Below are 15,712 nucleotides of genomic sequence, written 5' to 3' on the forward strand. Positions count from 1 at the left end.
CAAGTTTCATGAGTTTGCCATGGAGGCATTTCTTACTACCATATCTTACTAATTATTTTATTAAATCTTATCTTATAAAATTCATCCATATAAAACGTAACAGATCTAAGTTCTACTCCCAAACTCGTACAATTCCTCCCCCACCCCTAATAAAAAAGTTATTATCCTACTTGCAAGGCATCGATTTAATTTTGATGTTTCAAAGAAATTAAATGAGAAATGGTCAATGAATAATAAATCTAGGTTTGAATGAAACAAATAATCTTTTTTGTCAAAGTGAAATAACGCAGAAGTTATTATGACATGAATTTCTCCATTAATAGTAGATAGACATTTTGAAGGAAAAATCTTTTTGTTTGAGCCATCAACACTTTCTTCCAGACGAGGGGTAAAAAAAAAAAATCGATTTCAACCTGTCCAACATCCCTGCATAATTCTATTTTTTTCCATCACTGAATAAGAATAATTCACTTAGGCTGTGACCCATTATACAGAACATGGCGGGGAAAAAAAAAACCAGACCCAGTTCTGCTACAGCCAAACCCGAGGGCTTCGCCCACACCACACCATGCCCCACACGAGCCAGAATTAGTACATGAGCCAGACTAATGGCAACCAAGCTCGGCACCATACATCCGGTGCTGTGACTTGCCAGGGTGAGATCATAAAGAGGGTGGAGGACAAGTGAGATCTCCTCCAGAAGATCAAAGATGGCCTTTCTGGTGGCAGCAGCAGCAGCGACAGGGAAAAGTGACAATGAGAAATGTGGGACAAGGCTGGCAACTTAAAGAAACTTTAAAGCTCAGAAAGTTGGATGTTGGCTAAAGTCAATAACAGATTCCATTTTCTTGACTCCTTTTTGCTGTATTCTGACTGTGCTTTGCAGAACTGAGAAGATCAGACATAGTGAATTCACGATCAATAAACAAATAAAATGAATTATGGAATCAATAAAACGCCAATATGTGGCATAGCTATTTCTAATATACTATAGTGAAAATGCTTTTCAATATGGAAAGCCACTTTCTGTAGAAGTGAATCTTCGGTGATAAAAGAACATTGCTGCAAGCCAAACGTTCTACTTAACTCCTAAAATTTGCATTAACAGATGGAAGTTCTGAGCAAAATATACATACAGCTCAGGACAAGCCAATGAAACATGACTGAAAGCCAGCAAATTGCATGGAGAAAGGGTGCTGTAAGAATTAAAATCAAGCATCAGTACGTAATTTCTTTTAACAATCTAATTGTGTAATTTTTTTTCCGGGGAAAAGAAAGGGTGGAAAAATGTGTAAATAAATAAATAAATAAAATGTACAGTTTTAAGAGACCACATAAATAATTATGTAAGTAAATTGTAATCCTCACCAACTACTTGATTACTCTTGCGATTCGAAAGTATTATAATGATCATCAATCTGGTTTCAACTTAAGGCATATAAATAAGATCATATAATTAATTACATTACTGTTCTGCAATTCACGTTCTACATAATTTTTGGATTCTGCCTTGTGGCATAGACCAATCATGAGTATTGATAAAACTCTATCAAATCCAAAAGCAATATAGAACAGGCCTATGTGTTATAGACTTAAGATCTTCGACATGAAGATATAAACATTTTCTGGTCAGATGAACAATTATAAACATACCTATAAATTGCTCGAATTCCAATCTGTAGAACAATAATGAAATCCAAGTCATTCACGTCACAACTGCTAATGAACTACATAAAACAAACGAATTCACAATGCATTAACTGGAGATACTGAACACCACCACCAATGTCACAAAGACAGAATCGATGATAATGACTAGAGAATTTTCATCAGAAGCACCCATGATGGTGGATTGAATTCAGGACAAACATACATATCCTGTACGATATTAAGAAGCACAAAAAAAAAAAAAAAGAAGAATAAAAAAATAAGTTATTTCATGCAAATCTTCTAAATTAATTAAACTTCTATCAGCAATTCATACTATATTTACCATCTGTTGGTTTCCCATTTCACCATGGGAAAAGGCAATGACAGTACGAAACAGGAGATCCAATTCTTAAAATGAGACTTACAATAACAAGTTAGCATTTCCTCCAATAAAGGGACAACTTTTAACCAATACGCCTCCAATAACAAGTTAACATTTATTAATCCATTCCTCACAGGCATACACATTGCAGTCACTGGAAATTAAACACCTTTTATAATTTCATTTCCAAAGATTTGGAAATGATAGCAGAAATTTCTCCAACTGGTAACGCATAATACTTCTCTCTCAAAAGAGAGATACAAATTTGATACTCCCTTCGACAAGAAATACAGGAATATATTCATAAACTTGAGCTGCATTATTAAATAAGCAAATAAATACAACCACATAAATCTACAATCTTTAACTAGCGCAACTTATTAAATAAGTTGAGACACTGTGGCATAAGCACCAAAGTATCCAGAATCAGAGCCCCAATACTGTGCAAGGATTCTCCAAAACACTTCACACCTTCAAAAGGATCCCAAAGAGAGCACTATGGAAACAAATACGATTACAACCTCGAAGGAAGGATTCCAAAGGTTTCTAAGACTAATAAAATCTCACAAAGTGCATCTTTTTAATAAAAACAACTCCAACATAATACTGAACAAAAATTGTGAAATCGAACCATAATCTTACTGTATTTAGTTCTGAAAAGAACAGAAATAAATATAAAAAGAAAAAACCCAGGAAAAGAATTTCAGGCATAAGTTTCAAATACCACAAGAAAGTACCCATAATGGGGAATTAATTCAGGACAAAGAAGACATATATTCTGTATTATCTATTAAGAAACACAAAATATGAAAGAACAAAAAACTAAGAAGTTATCTCATGCAAATCTTAAAATTAATTAAACTTTATCAGCAATTCATATTATATTTACCATCTGTTGGTTTCCCATTTCACCATGGGATAAAGCAATGATAAGATATGAAACAGGGGATTAATTATTAAAATGAGACTTCCATTAAAAAGTTAACATTTCCTCCAATAAAAGGACAACTTGGTCTTGAAATCTCATTTATTATTAATTAATCCATTCCACATCATTCTTATTACCAATACATTTTCACAGGCATACATCGCAATCCCTGGAAATAAAATATCTTTTTTATTTCATTGCAAAGATTTTGAAATGGTACGAGAAAAGAAAGGTAAAATAGAAAAGAAAATATGCAATTTTTTATCTAATGATTAATTTCTCCGCTCGCTAATGAATAATTCTTCTCTCTCAATAGAGTGAAGTTAACTTAAAAAAGTTGCGACCTACTACAAAGCCATAAAGTTCAGTACCAAAAGGGAACCTTGTTACTAATAAATGGGCAAAAAGAGAGAGAGAGAGAGAGAGAGAGAGAGAGATGTTAACTAAAAAATCAGTTCAAGAACACATTTTTATCACTTAAGATTGTACTCTATACCCACACTCTTACCCATTAAATCAGCAAGTTACCAACTTGAAAGGCAACCTCAAGACCTTCTCCACCTGTGGACAAAATGGGGATAAATGACACCACTCTACATTAATCTCAAAAGAGTCTCAAAACAGGCTTAAACCTCTAAAAAACTCGTGAAATCAGCAACTTATGGACACGCTCAGTCTATCCTGCAGAAACAACTAAATAGGAATATACAGACCCAAAAAAAGTGGAAGAAACCAAGGCAGAATATAGAAAATGACTCTAGACTCTAGAGATTAAGCAAATATCTTAACAGAACTTCTGACATAAATCATTTCCGCTCTGGTATTATTCCACAGACATTGAAACTGAACCAAAACAAACCCATATATGGAGACGGGAGATAGCTATAATACCCATATTTCCTAAATAAATGTTGCTTCCACAATCTATGGAAGAGCAAAACACAAATAAGTAGCAAAATTAGCAAAAACTCTCTCCAAACTTGAGAAGTTGGATCCACATATCTACACTAGGGGTGTAAATGATATATTAGTACTTGCAAGTTACTCGGGTTCGATTCGAATAAAACTCGAATTCGGTTCGATTATTATCGAGTCGAGCTCGAGCTCAAGTAACTCGATTCATCAATCGAACCGAGTTCTGAGTATTCTTATACCCGGCTTGAGTAGTTCGCGAGCCTAATCGAGCTTTATATTTAAATATTTTTTATTATTTTAATTAATAAAATATCTTGAATTCGAGTTCGAGCACAAATAATCGAGCTCTTGTCGAGTATAAGAATCGAGCTTATTTTTACATATTAATCGAGCTTAATCGAGCGAGCTTGAGTAGCTCGATTTCGATCATGAATCGAGCTCGAGCTAAGAAAATAAAACTCAATCGAGTTCGAGCCGTGAGTTGGGAGTCGAGCTCGAGTTTGAGCTTTTCACTATATCGGCTTGACTCGACTCAATTACACCCCTAATCTACACACAGAACACCTCAAAATTAGCAGTGAAATTGTACAATTGTGCCCCTTCCTTTGGAGGAAAACCAACTGAATTAACCATCTCTACATTACTGCAACAAACTAAAACAAAAGAAACCACAATAGCAGGAAAACCAAGAAAATAAAAGCCAAAAGTAGCTCAGTTCCTCAGAACTAAACATCTATGGTGAACCAAAAAATTATGAAACCAACATGGCAGCAACTTAACTATAAGATCAATCGACAAGAGCTTATTCACAGACACTAACACAGATTAGCAGAAGTAACTAAAAATTGAAAAATGGACTTTGAGTCAATATTCCAGACTTTCACAAGATACAGGATTTTAAAATCAAGATGAACAAACAAACAAAACCATACAGAATATTGTTAACATGAGGTCCAAAAACCAGACAAAAGAGGCCCAAAAGTTGAAATAGAGGACCAAAGAATTACAAAGAATCAACAAAAACCCAAAATTCTGAAAGTAGAATTCCTCAACAACTAACCACACTATCGTCAACAATTGCATGAAAACACATATCAATAAATAAGGAGAAAATTATTTAAAGTCAAACCAACACCATTAACTGCTGCAATCCCCAAACCTCTGACAAAAAAAAAAAAAAGAATACCGAATGTACATTAAAAACATAGGCAGGTGACTAGGCAACAAAAATTCTCCATCAGTAGAACCCAACCAACCACCACATATAAAAACAAGCAATTAAGACCATTATAAATTATAGGAATTACACACGTATCTTTTCAAAAATGCTGATGGGAGGATTACCAATCAACTAACCACACAGTTGTCAAGAAGTGCATGTAAAAACATATCAAGAAATTTTCAAAATTTTGACAAAGGATAAGAAGAATATGATATCAAGTAAAATGAAAACATAATACCAAATTGACTCTGATAAATTTTGCCTTCAAAAAACATCTCAAAACAAAGACAAAGAAAAAACCAAAAATTAGACATTAAAAAAAAAATAAAAGACAGGTAAGTTTTTTTTTTTTGAAAGGATAAAAAGTGAAAAATTACTGCACACTGAAACACATGAATCCAAAATAGTAAATGAAGACTTAGCAACGAATTCTACATCAGGAGAACCAAACCAAGACTTAGCAACGAATTCTACATCAGGAGAACCAAACCACTTCACATAAAACATAGCTGTAACTACAAACGTATCTCTTTCAGTCAAGGATAACCCATTAAATTTGAAGTCCCCAAAAAGTAACAAGTTCCAAACATTTATGCAAACCAGCATAAATCAAAGAAATGAAAGTGAAAACTTGAATAAGATTACGGTCCCAACTAGCAAGTAATGTCTGAAATCTTTCGAAGCTGACAAGTAATCACTGGAATCTTTCCAAACCTGTAAAACTACCAAAAACATGAGCTTATATGACTTCTGTTAATCAAATTCTGGATAAAGACAATTAAAATCCCTCATCTCTTACCAAATCCTCCTTCCAAAGCTCCATTCACAAGGATAAGAGATTTAAGATCTTGTTCTCTGGAGTCCCACAAATCAAGAATATCTAAGGGAAAAAAGCAATCAAAAGAAACATGCTGCACAAAAAACTAGAAAAGTAGGAAGTTTCAACAACAAAAAACATGAAATGAGAAAAGAACTCTCCAAGGATCCATGCTTCATATGACAGAACCCAAAGATTGACATTACCAAACAAAAAAGAAAAAAAGAATGACATTACCAAACAAAAAAGCAAAGTGATCACTGCCTGCAAAACATCCTGATAAACCCCCTTTTGTAAACAATTAAATGAAGATAGAATGTAAACCACGACTATCAATTATCTCTAAACTACACTAAAATAAGGGTATTAGTGCAAATGTGAAGGCTAAAAAAAATGATCGAGAAGACATATAAAGAAAATAGACATAATTCCATCATAAACATGTAACCAGAAACAAGAATAAGGGAGCAAAGATGATGACGAGTGGCAAACAAGAACCTTTAATCTTGTTCCCAATTGCTGCCAGATTCATCATCCTCATCTCCTTCCAATAACTTCAAACAACATCTACATTATCATGCTCACATGATCACACCATACTTCTTAGGAGTTTTAGAACTAAAAATTAAAAACACAATTAAAGTATAAAGACATGTACTCTTTAATAAGTGCAAAATTTCCAAAGTTCAAAATCTAAAAGGATCTTTATCATAGAAAGCCTCAAAAGTAATAGCAAGAGGTCCAAAAAATAGTAAATAACCATTTGAATCTTGTTTAGAAACTATATTAGTTCAACTTACCAAATCCCTAACAACAAATAAACACCAACACTAAAGATTAAACAGATACAAGTACAAAATTACAAGTAAAAAAAATGAAGAAGCTAAAAGTGAAAAGTCCTTCAAAAAAGGAAATGACCGGAGCAGAAAAGTTAAAATTCCACATTGAAACAGCCAGCGAACCAAAAACTGCACAAAAATTACCCTTATTAACCACCATTGTGAAGAATAAGTAAAATGATGAGAAGATGTTTAAAGAAAATGAAAGTTGATGATTCCATCCTGTTAGAAGTTCTTAACAGGCAATATCTTCCTTCCCACTACCTACATCTGTGCCAATGAAACCAAAAAAAGACCCAAATCACAAAAAATTTACTGTACCTCAAGATATAAAAACCCAATCATGACTTTACACAGAAAGGTCACAAAACTTGAAACTCTCGAAGGATCTTAAACCTTAATGCCACAAACATCACAACATACAACACTATAAGAACTCCAAGCACACAAGGATATCTGAAAATCATTGTCCAAAAGTGATGGGCCATGACCATCATCTTTGCAACCGCTTACCCTTATCTCTTCATTCTTCAAACTCCATCCACAAAGATAATCAGAATCTTTCACATTCCTAACATAATATGAATAACTAGACAAACATTGGAGAAAACTTCCTATCAAAATGCATAAAAAGTTCAGTCACAGCTCACAAATAAAGAACTTAAGAAAGGGTAAAAACCAGTCAGAAGCAACATAAGTGCAACAAAAAGAAAATTATATAAAATCACTTCTTCAACAAAAAGGTTTAAACGGCATTGAGATTGATGAATTATCCACCCCAACTTGAGAATCTATAAGAAAACCAAACCAAACCAAGTCAAAAGACAACCTTGAAAATACTGCAGTTCAACCCAGACCTGCTGGGTCAGGATCTCAAATATCAGATTTTCAATATTTAGCATTATATTGGCCCAGTCTTCCACAATCTAAAACATTAAGTGACAAACAGAAATATACATCAAATTCATAACATCTCAAAAGAAAATCACAAACTCCAAACTCTAAATTACAGCATCTAACTTAAAAATGGAGAGCTGAGATATAAAAGTGGAAGAAGCCTTTCGAAAGTGACCCTTATCCACTGCTTCCAAATTTCCAACCTTGTCTTACCCTCTTTAGTTTTCAAACAGATAACCTCAAAATGACCCTAAAATAATCGAAAAGCCTCATTATCAACTATATTTTTAAAAAATCCAAGAATTAAACTAAACTAAACTAAACTATTAAGAATAATAAGATTACTCAAAAAAGAGGTTTAAAATAGCAGACAAAAGAAAGACAAAGTAAAACAGAAAACAGAAAAGAATTGCAAAAACAAAAGAAATGCTGAAAGTGAGATCATCAAGTAAATACACTGTTTTCAACAACTGCATGTAAAAAAACATATCAAGAAATTTTCAAAATTTTGCAAAAAGGTAAGCAGAAAACAGTTTCAAGTCAAACCAACTCTATTAAGTTTTGCCTTCCACCCTGACAGGAAAATAAAAAAGAAATAACGATAGGCAAGTTCAAAAAGAGAAAAAAAGTTTTAAGAGTGAAAAGCACGTTAATCCAAAACAGGAAAAGAAAACTTGGCAACAAATTTCTCCTTTACTACAGCAAAATTGACCATTTCAAATGAAAACCATTAATTAGGAGCAATATAAAACCTAACTGAGATCATGAAGATATCCTTTTAAAATGCCAGAGTGAATTACTCAAAACACATATCAAGAAATTTTTAAAATTTTTCCAAAAGGAATGGAGAAAATAATTTAAAAGTACCAACCAGACATTCCTAGAGAACCAGAAATAGTTAACAAACTTTGAACAGCTGTAAGTATTAACCAATTTGTATCAGTTATAAAGAAAGAAGAAAAAGGATTTTTACATTCTAGTAGAAAGAGATGAAAGATAGAAATAGCTCCAATCAATTTGGAGGAGAGGGGAAATGTAAACTTCCTCCAAAATATTCATTCTTATTACATTGGCCCATAAATTCACCCAAAATTGGATTGGATAGAATTTTTCCCCCTTAAACTTAAAAAGTGTAAGCATTTCAATATAAATTCATGTTAATTTTGTTATTGAAAAACTTTAAAGTTCCAAATGCTTCAAATAAAAGTATAGCCTCACTGAAAAATTCCACATTAAACGAAAAGAATCTAAAAAACTTCAGAATGCAACAGCATTGCCAACTTACCAACAAAATATCCCCATACAGTCCCTTTGGACAAGCTTTTTACCAGTCATAGTTCAATTTTATCCACCACCAATCTCGTCTCTACCTAATCGTCCCCTGTAAAATAATCAAAAACATCACCACAATACCAAAAGGATAAACTCCTTAAACAAGCGTCTATGAAAAGTATTAAATCGCAAGTATAAACTAGAAGGCAATGACACAGTTTCTAGTTAAACGGAATGGAAAACTAAGAAGCCCATTTTGGCAAGCGGTAACTGTGCTGGTTCTAATTGATAACTGTTGCATACATTTTTTACTAAAACTGTCATGTCAAGATATAGTTCCAGTCAGGTGCTTCAAAGCAATGACATGTATAAGGATCGACTACTCACTAATGCAATCAAAGTGTCAAGGCAAATTCAAAACCTTAACAGCTTCACCATTTGATTTGTAGCAGTGAGATGAGATCTAAGCATTATGGCATAACAATTTAAGTCTACCACCCAAATATAGTCCCAAAAGCAAATCTTATACAATATATTTGCTGTTTAAGGCTTCAGTCCAAAATATTGTGAAAAAAAAAAAAAAAAAAAAAAAGCAAAGCAAAGCATACAACTTGCTTGATGAATAGTATAACAGTTAATGCATATAAAACTAGTGCATTTCTAACATATCCATAAAACATTCGCCATGTAATATAATATTTGGCACTGAATGCTTAATGGTTAAAAATGAGGATGCTTCTGATTTTCTGACCAAAGAAAATGAATCCTTCCACCTCCTCCTCCAACACCCCGTTTGAGACTACCATATCCTCCAACACTTGAAAGAATAGTAAATTTGCCAAGAATCAATGTGTGCAGAAACAGAAGTACAGTACTGCCAGAGCCACCCCAGGAGCTACGCTTGAACCATTAGAAACAGAATACTCTTGCTGCCAGACAGTTTCTTCAAAACCTTCTCCATCAGCCCTCACAGCACCCTCATCAGACAAACTTGATAATGTAGGCTCCATGGTACCCATCGCTTTTCAGATATAACATCTCATGAAAATTTAAGGAACAAACTTAAATAAAGCAGTAACTATTCACTAAGACTATATTTGGTAGGGAGGACAGAAAGGGGAAAGAATGGAAAATATTTTCATCCAATGGTTGAGATTCATAACATGTAATATTTTGTAGCTCAACCATTAGATTAAACCTTTTTCCTTCCTTCCCCCTTTCCATCCTTCCTACAAAATGGAGTGTAGGAGTCTAAGATGATAAAACAACTCAAACATGGCTCCATGGCCCCCTTTTTTCACATATAAAGGAATTAAACCTTTTTCAACATTTCGTAATGTAAATTATAAGCTAAAATAAGCATGATACTCCAATCCCGGGACAAGATGAAAGAGGTGATATTTCAGTAATCGCAAATCAACCAACCAGTCGCACTAAAATTCTAGCTGCCCAGCATGATCAATAAAATTTCACCTAGTCACATAACCATTTCGGAGAAAACAGACACCAGTGGCACTCAATCAATCCTTGTCTTGGTTATCACAATCTTCAGAAATTAAAAAGAGCCAAAAATATATGCCATGAAAAAAAAAAAAAGACCCAAAAGCCTTAATTATAACACCACCACCTGCAGTTAGGTCAGCTGAGCTTCCACTTCCACTACCAAGTTCACAGGGCAACTGTGAATTCCCATATGAAACATCACCCTCAACAAAACTACCATATAACATCCAAGGCCCCCTCTAACACTATGGCCACCAGCAATTCCAATACCATTGTCTAAAAAATTTCCTCTACCTACACCACCAATGCGTCCTGTAGAAGAAAAAAAGTAATCCATAGAGATAACTTTTAACAAGTTTCCAAGCTCAGTTGTCGTTTCTTTACCTTGCTTTAAGACAAATAAGAGGTGATAAAAGGTATACAAGACCATATTTACAGTGGACTTGATTTGTGTGCATGCATGTGCAGGCGCATGCACACACACACACACGTGTGTGTGTGTGTGTGTGTAGAGAGAGAGAGAGAGAGAGAGAGAGAGAGAGAGAAATTGCATAAAATAGAACCTAAAAGATAATGGAGAAAAATACCCATACCAGATGCACTGATTATTCAAAAAGACTGCATATATATCGGTCTTGCCCGATGGAAATGAACAACAGATCCCTTCATAAGACCTTCAACAGTGATGTCCTCAACTTGGCATATCTAAAAAGCAAACTAATGAAACAGTTAAATAAGCAGAAGCAAGCATATTTCTCAGTTTATTACTGCAAAGCTACATTGAATAAACATCTGGAGAGTAAAAAACAGACGAATTCAGGTGGATAAAATAGTTCAATGGGGCAAATCTTGGAGCTCACAATAAAGCTTTTGTGTACTGCCAAACGCAAAAAGAACAATGAGATATACAATAAGAAGGTAGAAACCTTCAATAGAAGGGTGATGCAACCAAAACCAAAACTTGCATAGCATTAGATGATGCATTCTCTAGGCGACCACGTAAAACACAAATATGTAGCAAAATTAGCAAAAAAAAAAAGAAAAGAGAAACTCTCTCAAGCTTGAGAAGTTGGACCCACATATCTAAACACAGAACGCCTCAAAACAACAGTGAAATCGTACAATTGTGCCCCTTTCTTTGGAGGAAAACCAGCTGAACTAACCATCTCTACATTACCACAACAAACTAAAACATAAGAAATCACAATAGCAGGAAAACCAAAAAAACAAAAGCCAAAAGTAGCTCAGTTCCTCAGATATAAACATCTACGGTGAACCAAAAAATTTATCAAACCAACATGGCAGCAACTTAACTATAACATCAATCGACAAGAGCTTACTCAGACACCTACACAGATTAGTAGAAATAAATAAAAATTCAAAAGTGGATTTTGGGTCAACATTCCAGACATTCACAAGACATTCTTACCCCAACTGCTTCCAAGTCTTCCAACCTTTAGTTATTTTCTTTAATTTGCAACTGATAACCTCAAGCAGTACCAAAAATAATGAAGAAACCTCATTATCAACACTACCATTTAAATATACAATTTTAAAATCAAGATGAACAACCAAATAAAACCATAACAAAAATTGTTAATATTAAAAATATGAGGTCCAAGAACCAGAAAAAAGAGGAGCAAAAGGTTGAAATAGAGGACCAAAGAATTCCAAAGATTAACCAAAACCCAAAATTCTGAAGGAAGAATTCCTACTGCATGTAAAGACACATATCAAGAAATAAGGAGAAAATTATTTAAAGTCAAACCAACTCCATTAAGTTCTGCAATCCCAAAACCTCTGACAAAAAAAAATACCGAATGTACATGAAAAACATAAATCCAAAATGTTAAAAGCGAGAATTCCTCATTAAATAAATGCACTGTTGTCAACAATTGTACATCAAGAAATTTTAATAAAATTTCCAAAAGGTAAGCAGAAAACAGTCAAACCAACTCCATTAAATTTTGGGTTCCAAAAACCCTAACAACAAAAACAAAAAATAAAATAATGATATACTACAAGTTTTGGTAACTCACGACACCAGCAACTAAATAATAGAAGGGTCCAAAGGCCCTATAATACTCAGCACCTAAAACATTTTAAAGAGATAATAAGATTCACAATCATCATACCAACGTCAACAGAAACACAAGATTTCCTTTCATTCCTAAAAGGATCAAAACACAAAATCTCATTCGATCATATCGTTATGATAGATCTAACAAGAAAACAGATTTGAAAGGTAACACGAACAATCATCCAAACAGACCAATATAATATAGGAAGAAAAGTAATAGACAAACTTGAAGAGAAAATATTAGACAAGCCCGCGTTCTCCTACTTACTAAAGAAATCTGAAAAACGAATGCTAGTCAGGCTATGGATGCTTCAGCTATTTATTAGGTATATAAGGAATTAGTAGCCGTTAGAAAGTTTGACTAAGACCACCGAATATTTAGAGATTTAAGACACGTGGAGGATGACTATTGATTTTTTATGATTTGGTCAAATTAATTGTAATCTGAGTTTTGACCGAGTCTAAGGCTTGGAATAAAGCCCAATATTTATTTGGGGTTAAGTTTTTTTTTTTTTTTTATTTAAATGGCTTTTAATTTTAATTTTCTAATTTTTTGGAATAGATCCGCTGCTGCATGAGTTTCCAGAACAATAATCTACCAACTAAAATGAATATATATGTACAGCGAGCGCTGCATGACTGCATCAAGGAACTAGTTCTGCTGACCTATTTGAGAAAGTAGATTCAAAGGTGGTGTACCCATGCAAGGATCTCATTTTCTCCGTGCCTATATACTTGCCATTACATTCCAAAATTTCACCAGGCAACCTCAAAGCACGATCTTGAGTGAAATATTTCCCTTTTGCTATCAGTTGCTATAACCACTAAATAGTTGCCTCATTAAAAAAAACTTTTCATGAATAAAACCATGAACAACAGTTGAGCACAGGCCAAGCCCAAGTTCACAAGAAAATGACCCAAGCAGAGAGTAAGAGTATGACACTATTCAGTATGAGCAAAAGCGACGGCTACAACCTGTACCTGGGTTATGACATGAACAAAATGCAAGCTGAGTCAACGATCCAGAGCCCCGGCCTCCACACTCTGCAACATGCAGCTCAAGACATGGCGCAAGCCAAGCCCAAGTTGAAAGGAAGCTCATATTTGACATAGCATTTCTGTTTAGGTTTGAGCTGAATATAAATGAGCCCAATATTTGCCTCTAGACCTCAGCTCTTATCTTTTGCATCAGTACATCTGGGCTCTTTTCTTCCGCTAGTGGCCCAAATTGATTAAAGCATATAATTGCGGAAATAGGATTTACTTGCCATTGGAAAACCCAAAGGCATAAGAAAAATGGGGAGCAGAGCTTTGCTGATGTTCAGCAACTTCAAGTTGAAGGGCAGCTTCTCTTTTGCTTCTTCATCTTCAAAACCCTTTTTTCTTATTAACAATAATCCCAAAATACGAGATTTTTCTACGAAAACGAGGTCGTCTTTGCAACCACCGGATGTGCCTCGCTTGGCTGAAACAGCTCGAATTTCACTCGCTACTAATGAGGTTTCTTTCACTATTTTCCTCCATTTTATCCACATATTCATTTCTTTGTTGTTCAATTGATATCTTCGACTCTTCGTTCTTTGGTTCCAGGTTGAAGAATTTGCTCCCAAAATCCGACAAGTGATAGACTGGTAATTTTCTCAGTAAGGACATTCAGAACCAAATTCAATTCAAATCAATTAATATTTGATAATGATTTGGAGATGTCTCAACAAAATGGGTGCTGATTTTTGGGTTTCAATTAGGGTTTTATCAGGTTATCCCATGGTTCTTATAAAGATAAAATCTGTCGAAATATTGTATACTTATAAGAATGAACTTTAATCAATGATTATAACAGCGATCATATTAGCCAGAGGATGTAATTCTCGTCACATTACAACTTGAAAATGGCAAAACGATAGCTAAATTCTCTGATTGGTTCTTGGGTTTTTATTGCAGGTTTGGGCAACTTCAAGTTGTTGATCTTGACAGCGTGGAGCCCGCTATTAGAGCAGGTACTTGGAACTCATTTATATAAAATTGGTGTTTCCTTTTTGTTAGTTGGTGGTGTAATTTCCCTGTACGTTTCTGATGTGTTCGTAGGGGAACGAAAATACGGTGTTGCATCGAAATTGAGCTAATGTAATTGAGGCGTTTACTTGATTGTCTATTTGAGTTGTCAAAGTTCAAAGTTTTGATATGCAGTACTCTTTATCAGGCCAAATTAACTAAATCGTGGTTCAGTATCAGACCCCAAACAGTGGTCTGGTATGTGCAACCAATGCCGAGTAACAGTTACATTTTGTAACTAGATTTTAGGCCCTAACAAGGTTTTTTGCCAACTCTATATTTTTTTTGCAGACTCTGAAGGTGATCAACTGCGTGAAGATGTCCCTGAAAGATTTGATAATAAGTGAGTGAAGATAGTTTGCTGCAATGTAGTTTTGAGTTCTGCATTTGCACTGGGTTATTTTCTGGTTGTTTTGACTTTGAATATGTTTCTAAACAGGGAAGCACTGATAGCGTCTGTTCCAAGCTATGAGGAGCCATATATCAAAGTTCCTAAAGTATTGAACAAGGAGTAACACTCTTTGGGTACCATATTGTTCTCCCTTTAGTTCCCAAAGAATTGTAACTATGAAATGACCATAGATTCTCATTTAAATTGGCTTTGTAGGGGCAGAATTTCCCCAGATAATATTCATGCACTGATATCTGTGTTTGTAATGTTTGTCAACGGACGGTACACAGAACATAGTGGGGCCATTCATGCTCATATAAAAAGTACGCATCTTAATTGTAAGGGGAAGATCGGCTAACATGAGGAAAGAAACTTTCTCTTGTCAAGTAACCTTCTCTTTTTGCAACCACTTGATGATGTATTGGAGTGTTCATGAAGCTCTCAATATGGGAGCATGCCTCCCTTGTTCTTTTATTTGTATAAAAACTATTGAAATCAGTCATTTTGGTAAAGGTTATTTGGTGGCATGTCTCCCTCAACAGTATCTGGTGAAACAAATGCTTGAAGCCTTGTTCATGTTTTTCTTTCCTTAAAGATTGTTTTCAATAAGAAAAATAATATCGGGCGAGATTTCAACCTAAATAACCAATTTAAATCTTCAAAACGTATTAGCCAGTCAACTTCAAAAGTATGCTTCTCAATTATGTTAACTTGCAAGAACGACCGGTCCAATAAGAAGCTTCAAATGGTGGAACAATATCAAC

The 15,712-nt window shown here is 34.4% G+C and overlaps 1 protein-coding gene and 1 long non-coding RNA gene across 41 annotated transcripts; one reads left to right on the forward strand and one right to left on the reverse strand.

Annotated features, from left to right (window-relative positions):
- Nucleotides 1-371: 371 nt before the first annotated feature.
- On the reverse strand, nt 372-12,803 carry LOC149518582 (uncharacterized). 39 transcript variants are annotated; one of them, XR_016343115.1, is made up of 8 exons: nt 11,019-12,803; nt 8,936-9,031; nt 6,898-7,023; nt 5,897-5,977; nt 5,752-5,811; nt 1,654-1,727; nt 1,137-1,196; nt 372-888 (listed from the first exon to the last, which is right to left on the reverse strand). It is a non-coding gene; the product is annotated as an uncharacterized LOC149518582 (long non-coding RNA). The 39 variants fall into 39 exon arrangements; XR_016343116.1 differs by lacking the exon at nt 6,898-7,023; XR_016343114.1 differs by having other exon boundaries at nt 5,897-7,023.
- A 957-nt stretch (nt 12,804-13,760) lies between these two features.
- Nucleotides 13,761-15,487, forward strand: LOC111284860 (glutamyl-tRNA(Gln) amidotransferase subunit C, chloroplastic/mitochondrial-like). Of its 2 annotated transcripts, XM_089762977.1 has the most exons (6): nt 13,761-14,005; nt 14,096-14,136; nt 14,447-14,502; nt 14,849-14,900; nt 14,997-15,082; nt 15,239-15,487. In XM_089762977.1, exons 1-5 carry the CDS (start codon nt 13,802-13,804, stop codon nt 15,070-15,072), a joined length of 429 nt encoding a protein of 142 aa, XP_089619103.1. In that variant the 5' UTR covers nt 13,761-13,801; the 3' UTR covers nt 15,073-15,082; nt 15,239-15,487. The 2 variants fall into 2 exon arrangements, with proteins under 2 accessions (XP_089619103.1, XP_022729654.2); XM_022873919.2 differs by having other exon boundaries at nt 13,762-14,005; nt 14,997-15,487.
- The last annotated feature ends 225 nt before the right edge of the window (nt 15,488-15,712 follow it).

The sequence above is a fragment of the Durio zibethinus genome, chromosome 6 (genome assembly GCF_047325235.1).
Source record: "Durio zibethinus cultivar Kanyao isolate XHJ-2024 chromosome 6, ASM4732523v1, whole genome shotgun sequence".
Lineage (NCBI taxonomy): Eukaryota > Viridiplantae > Streptophyta > Magnoliopsida > Malvales > Malvaceae > Durio > Durio zibethinus.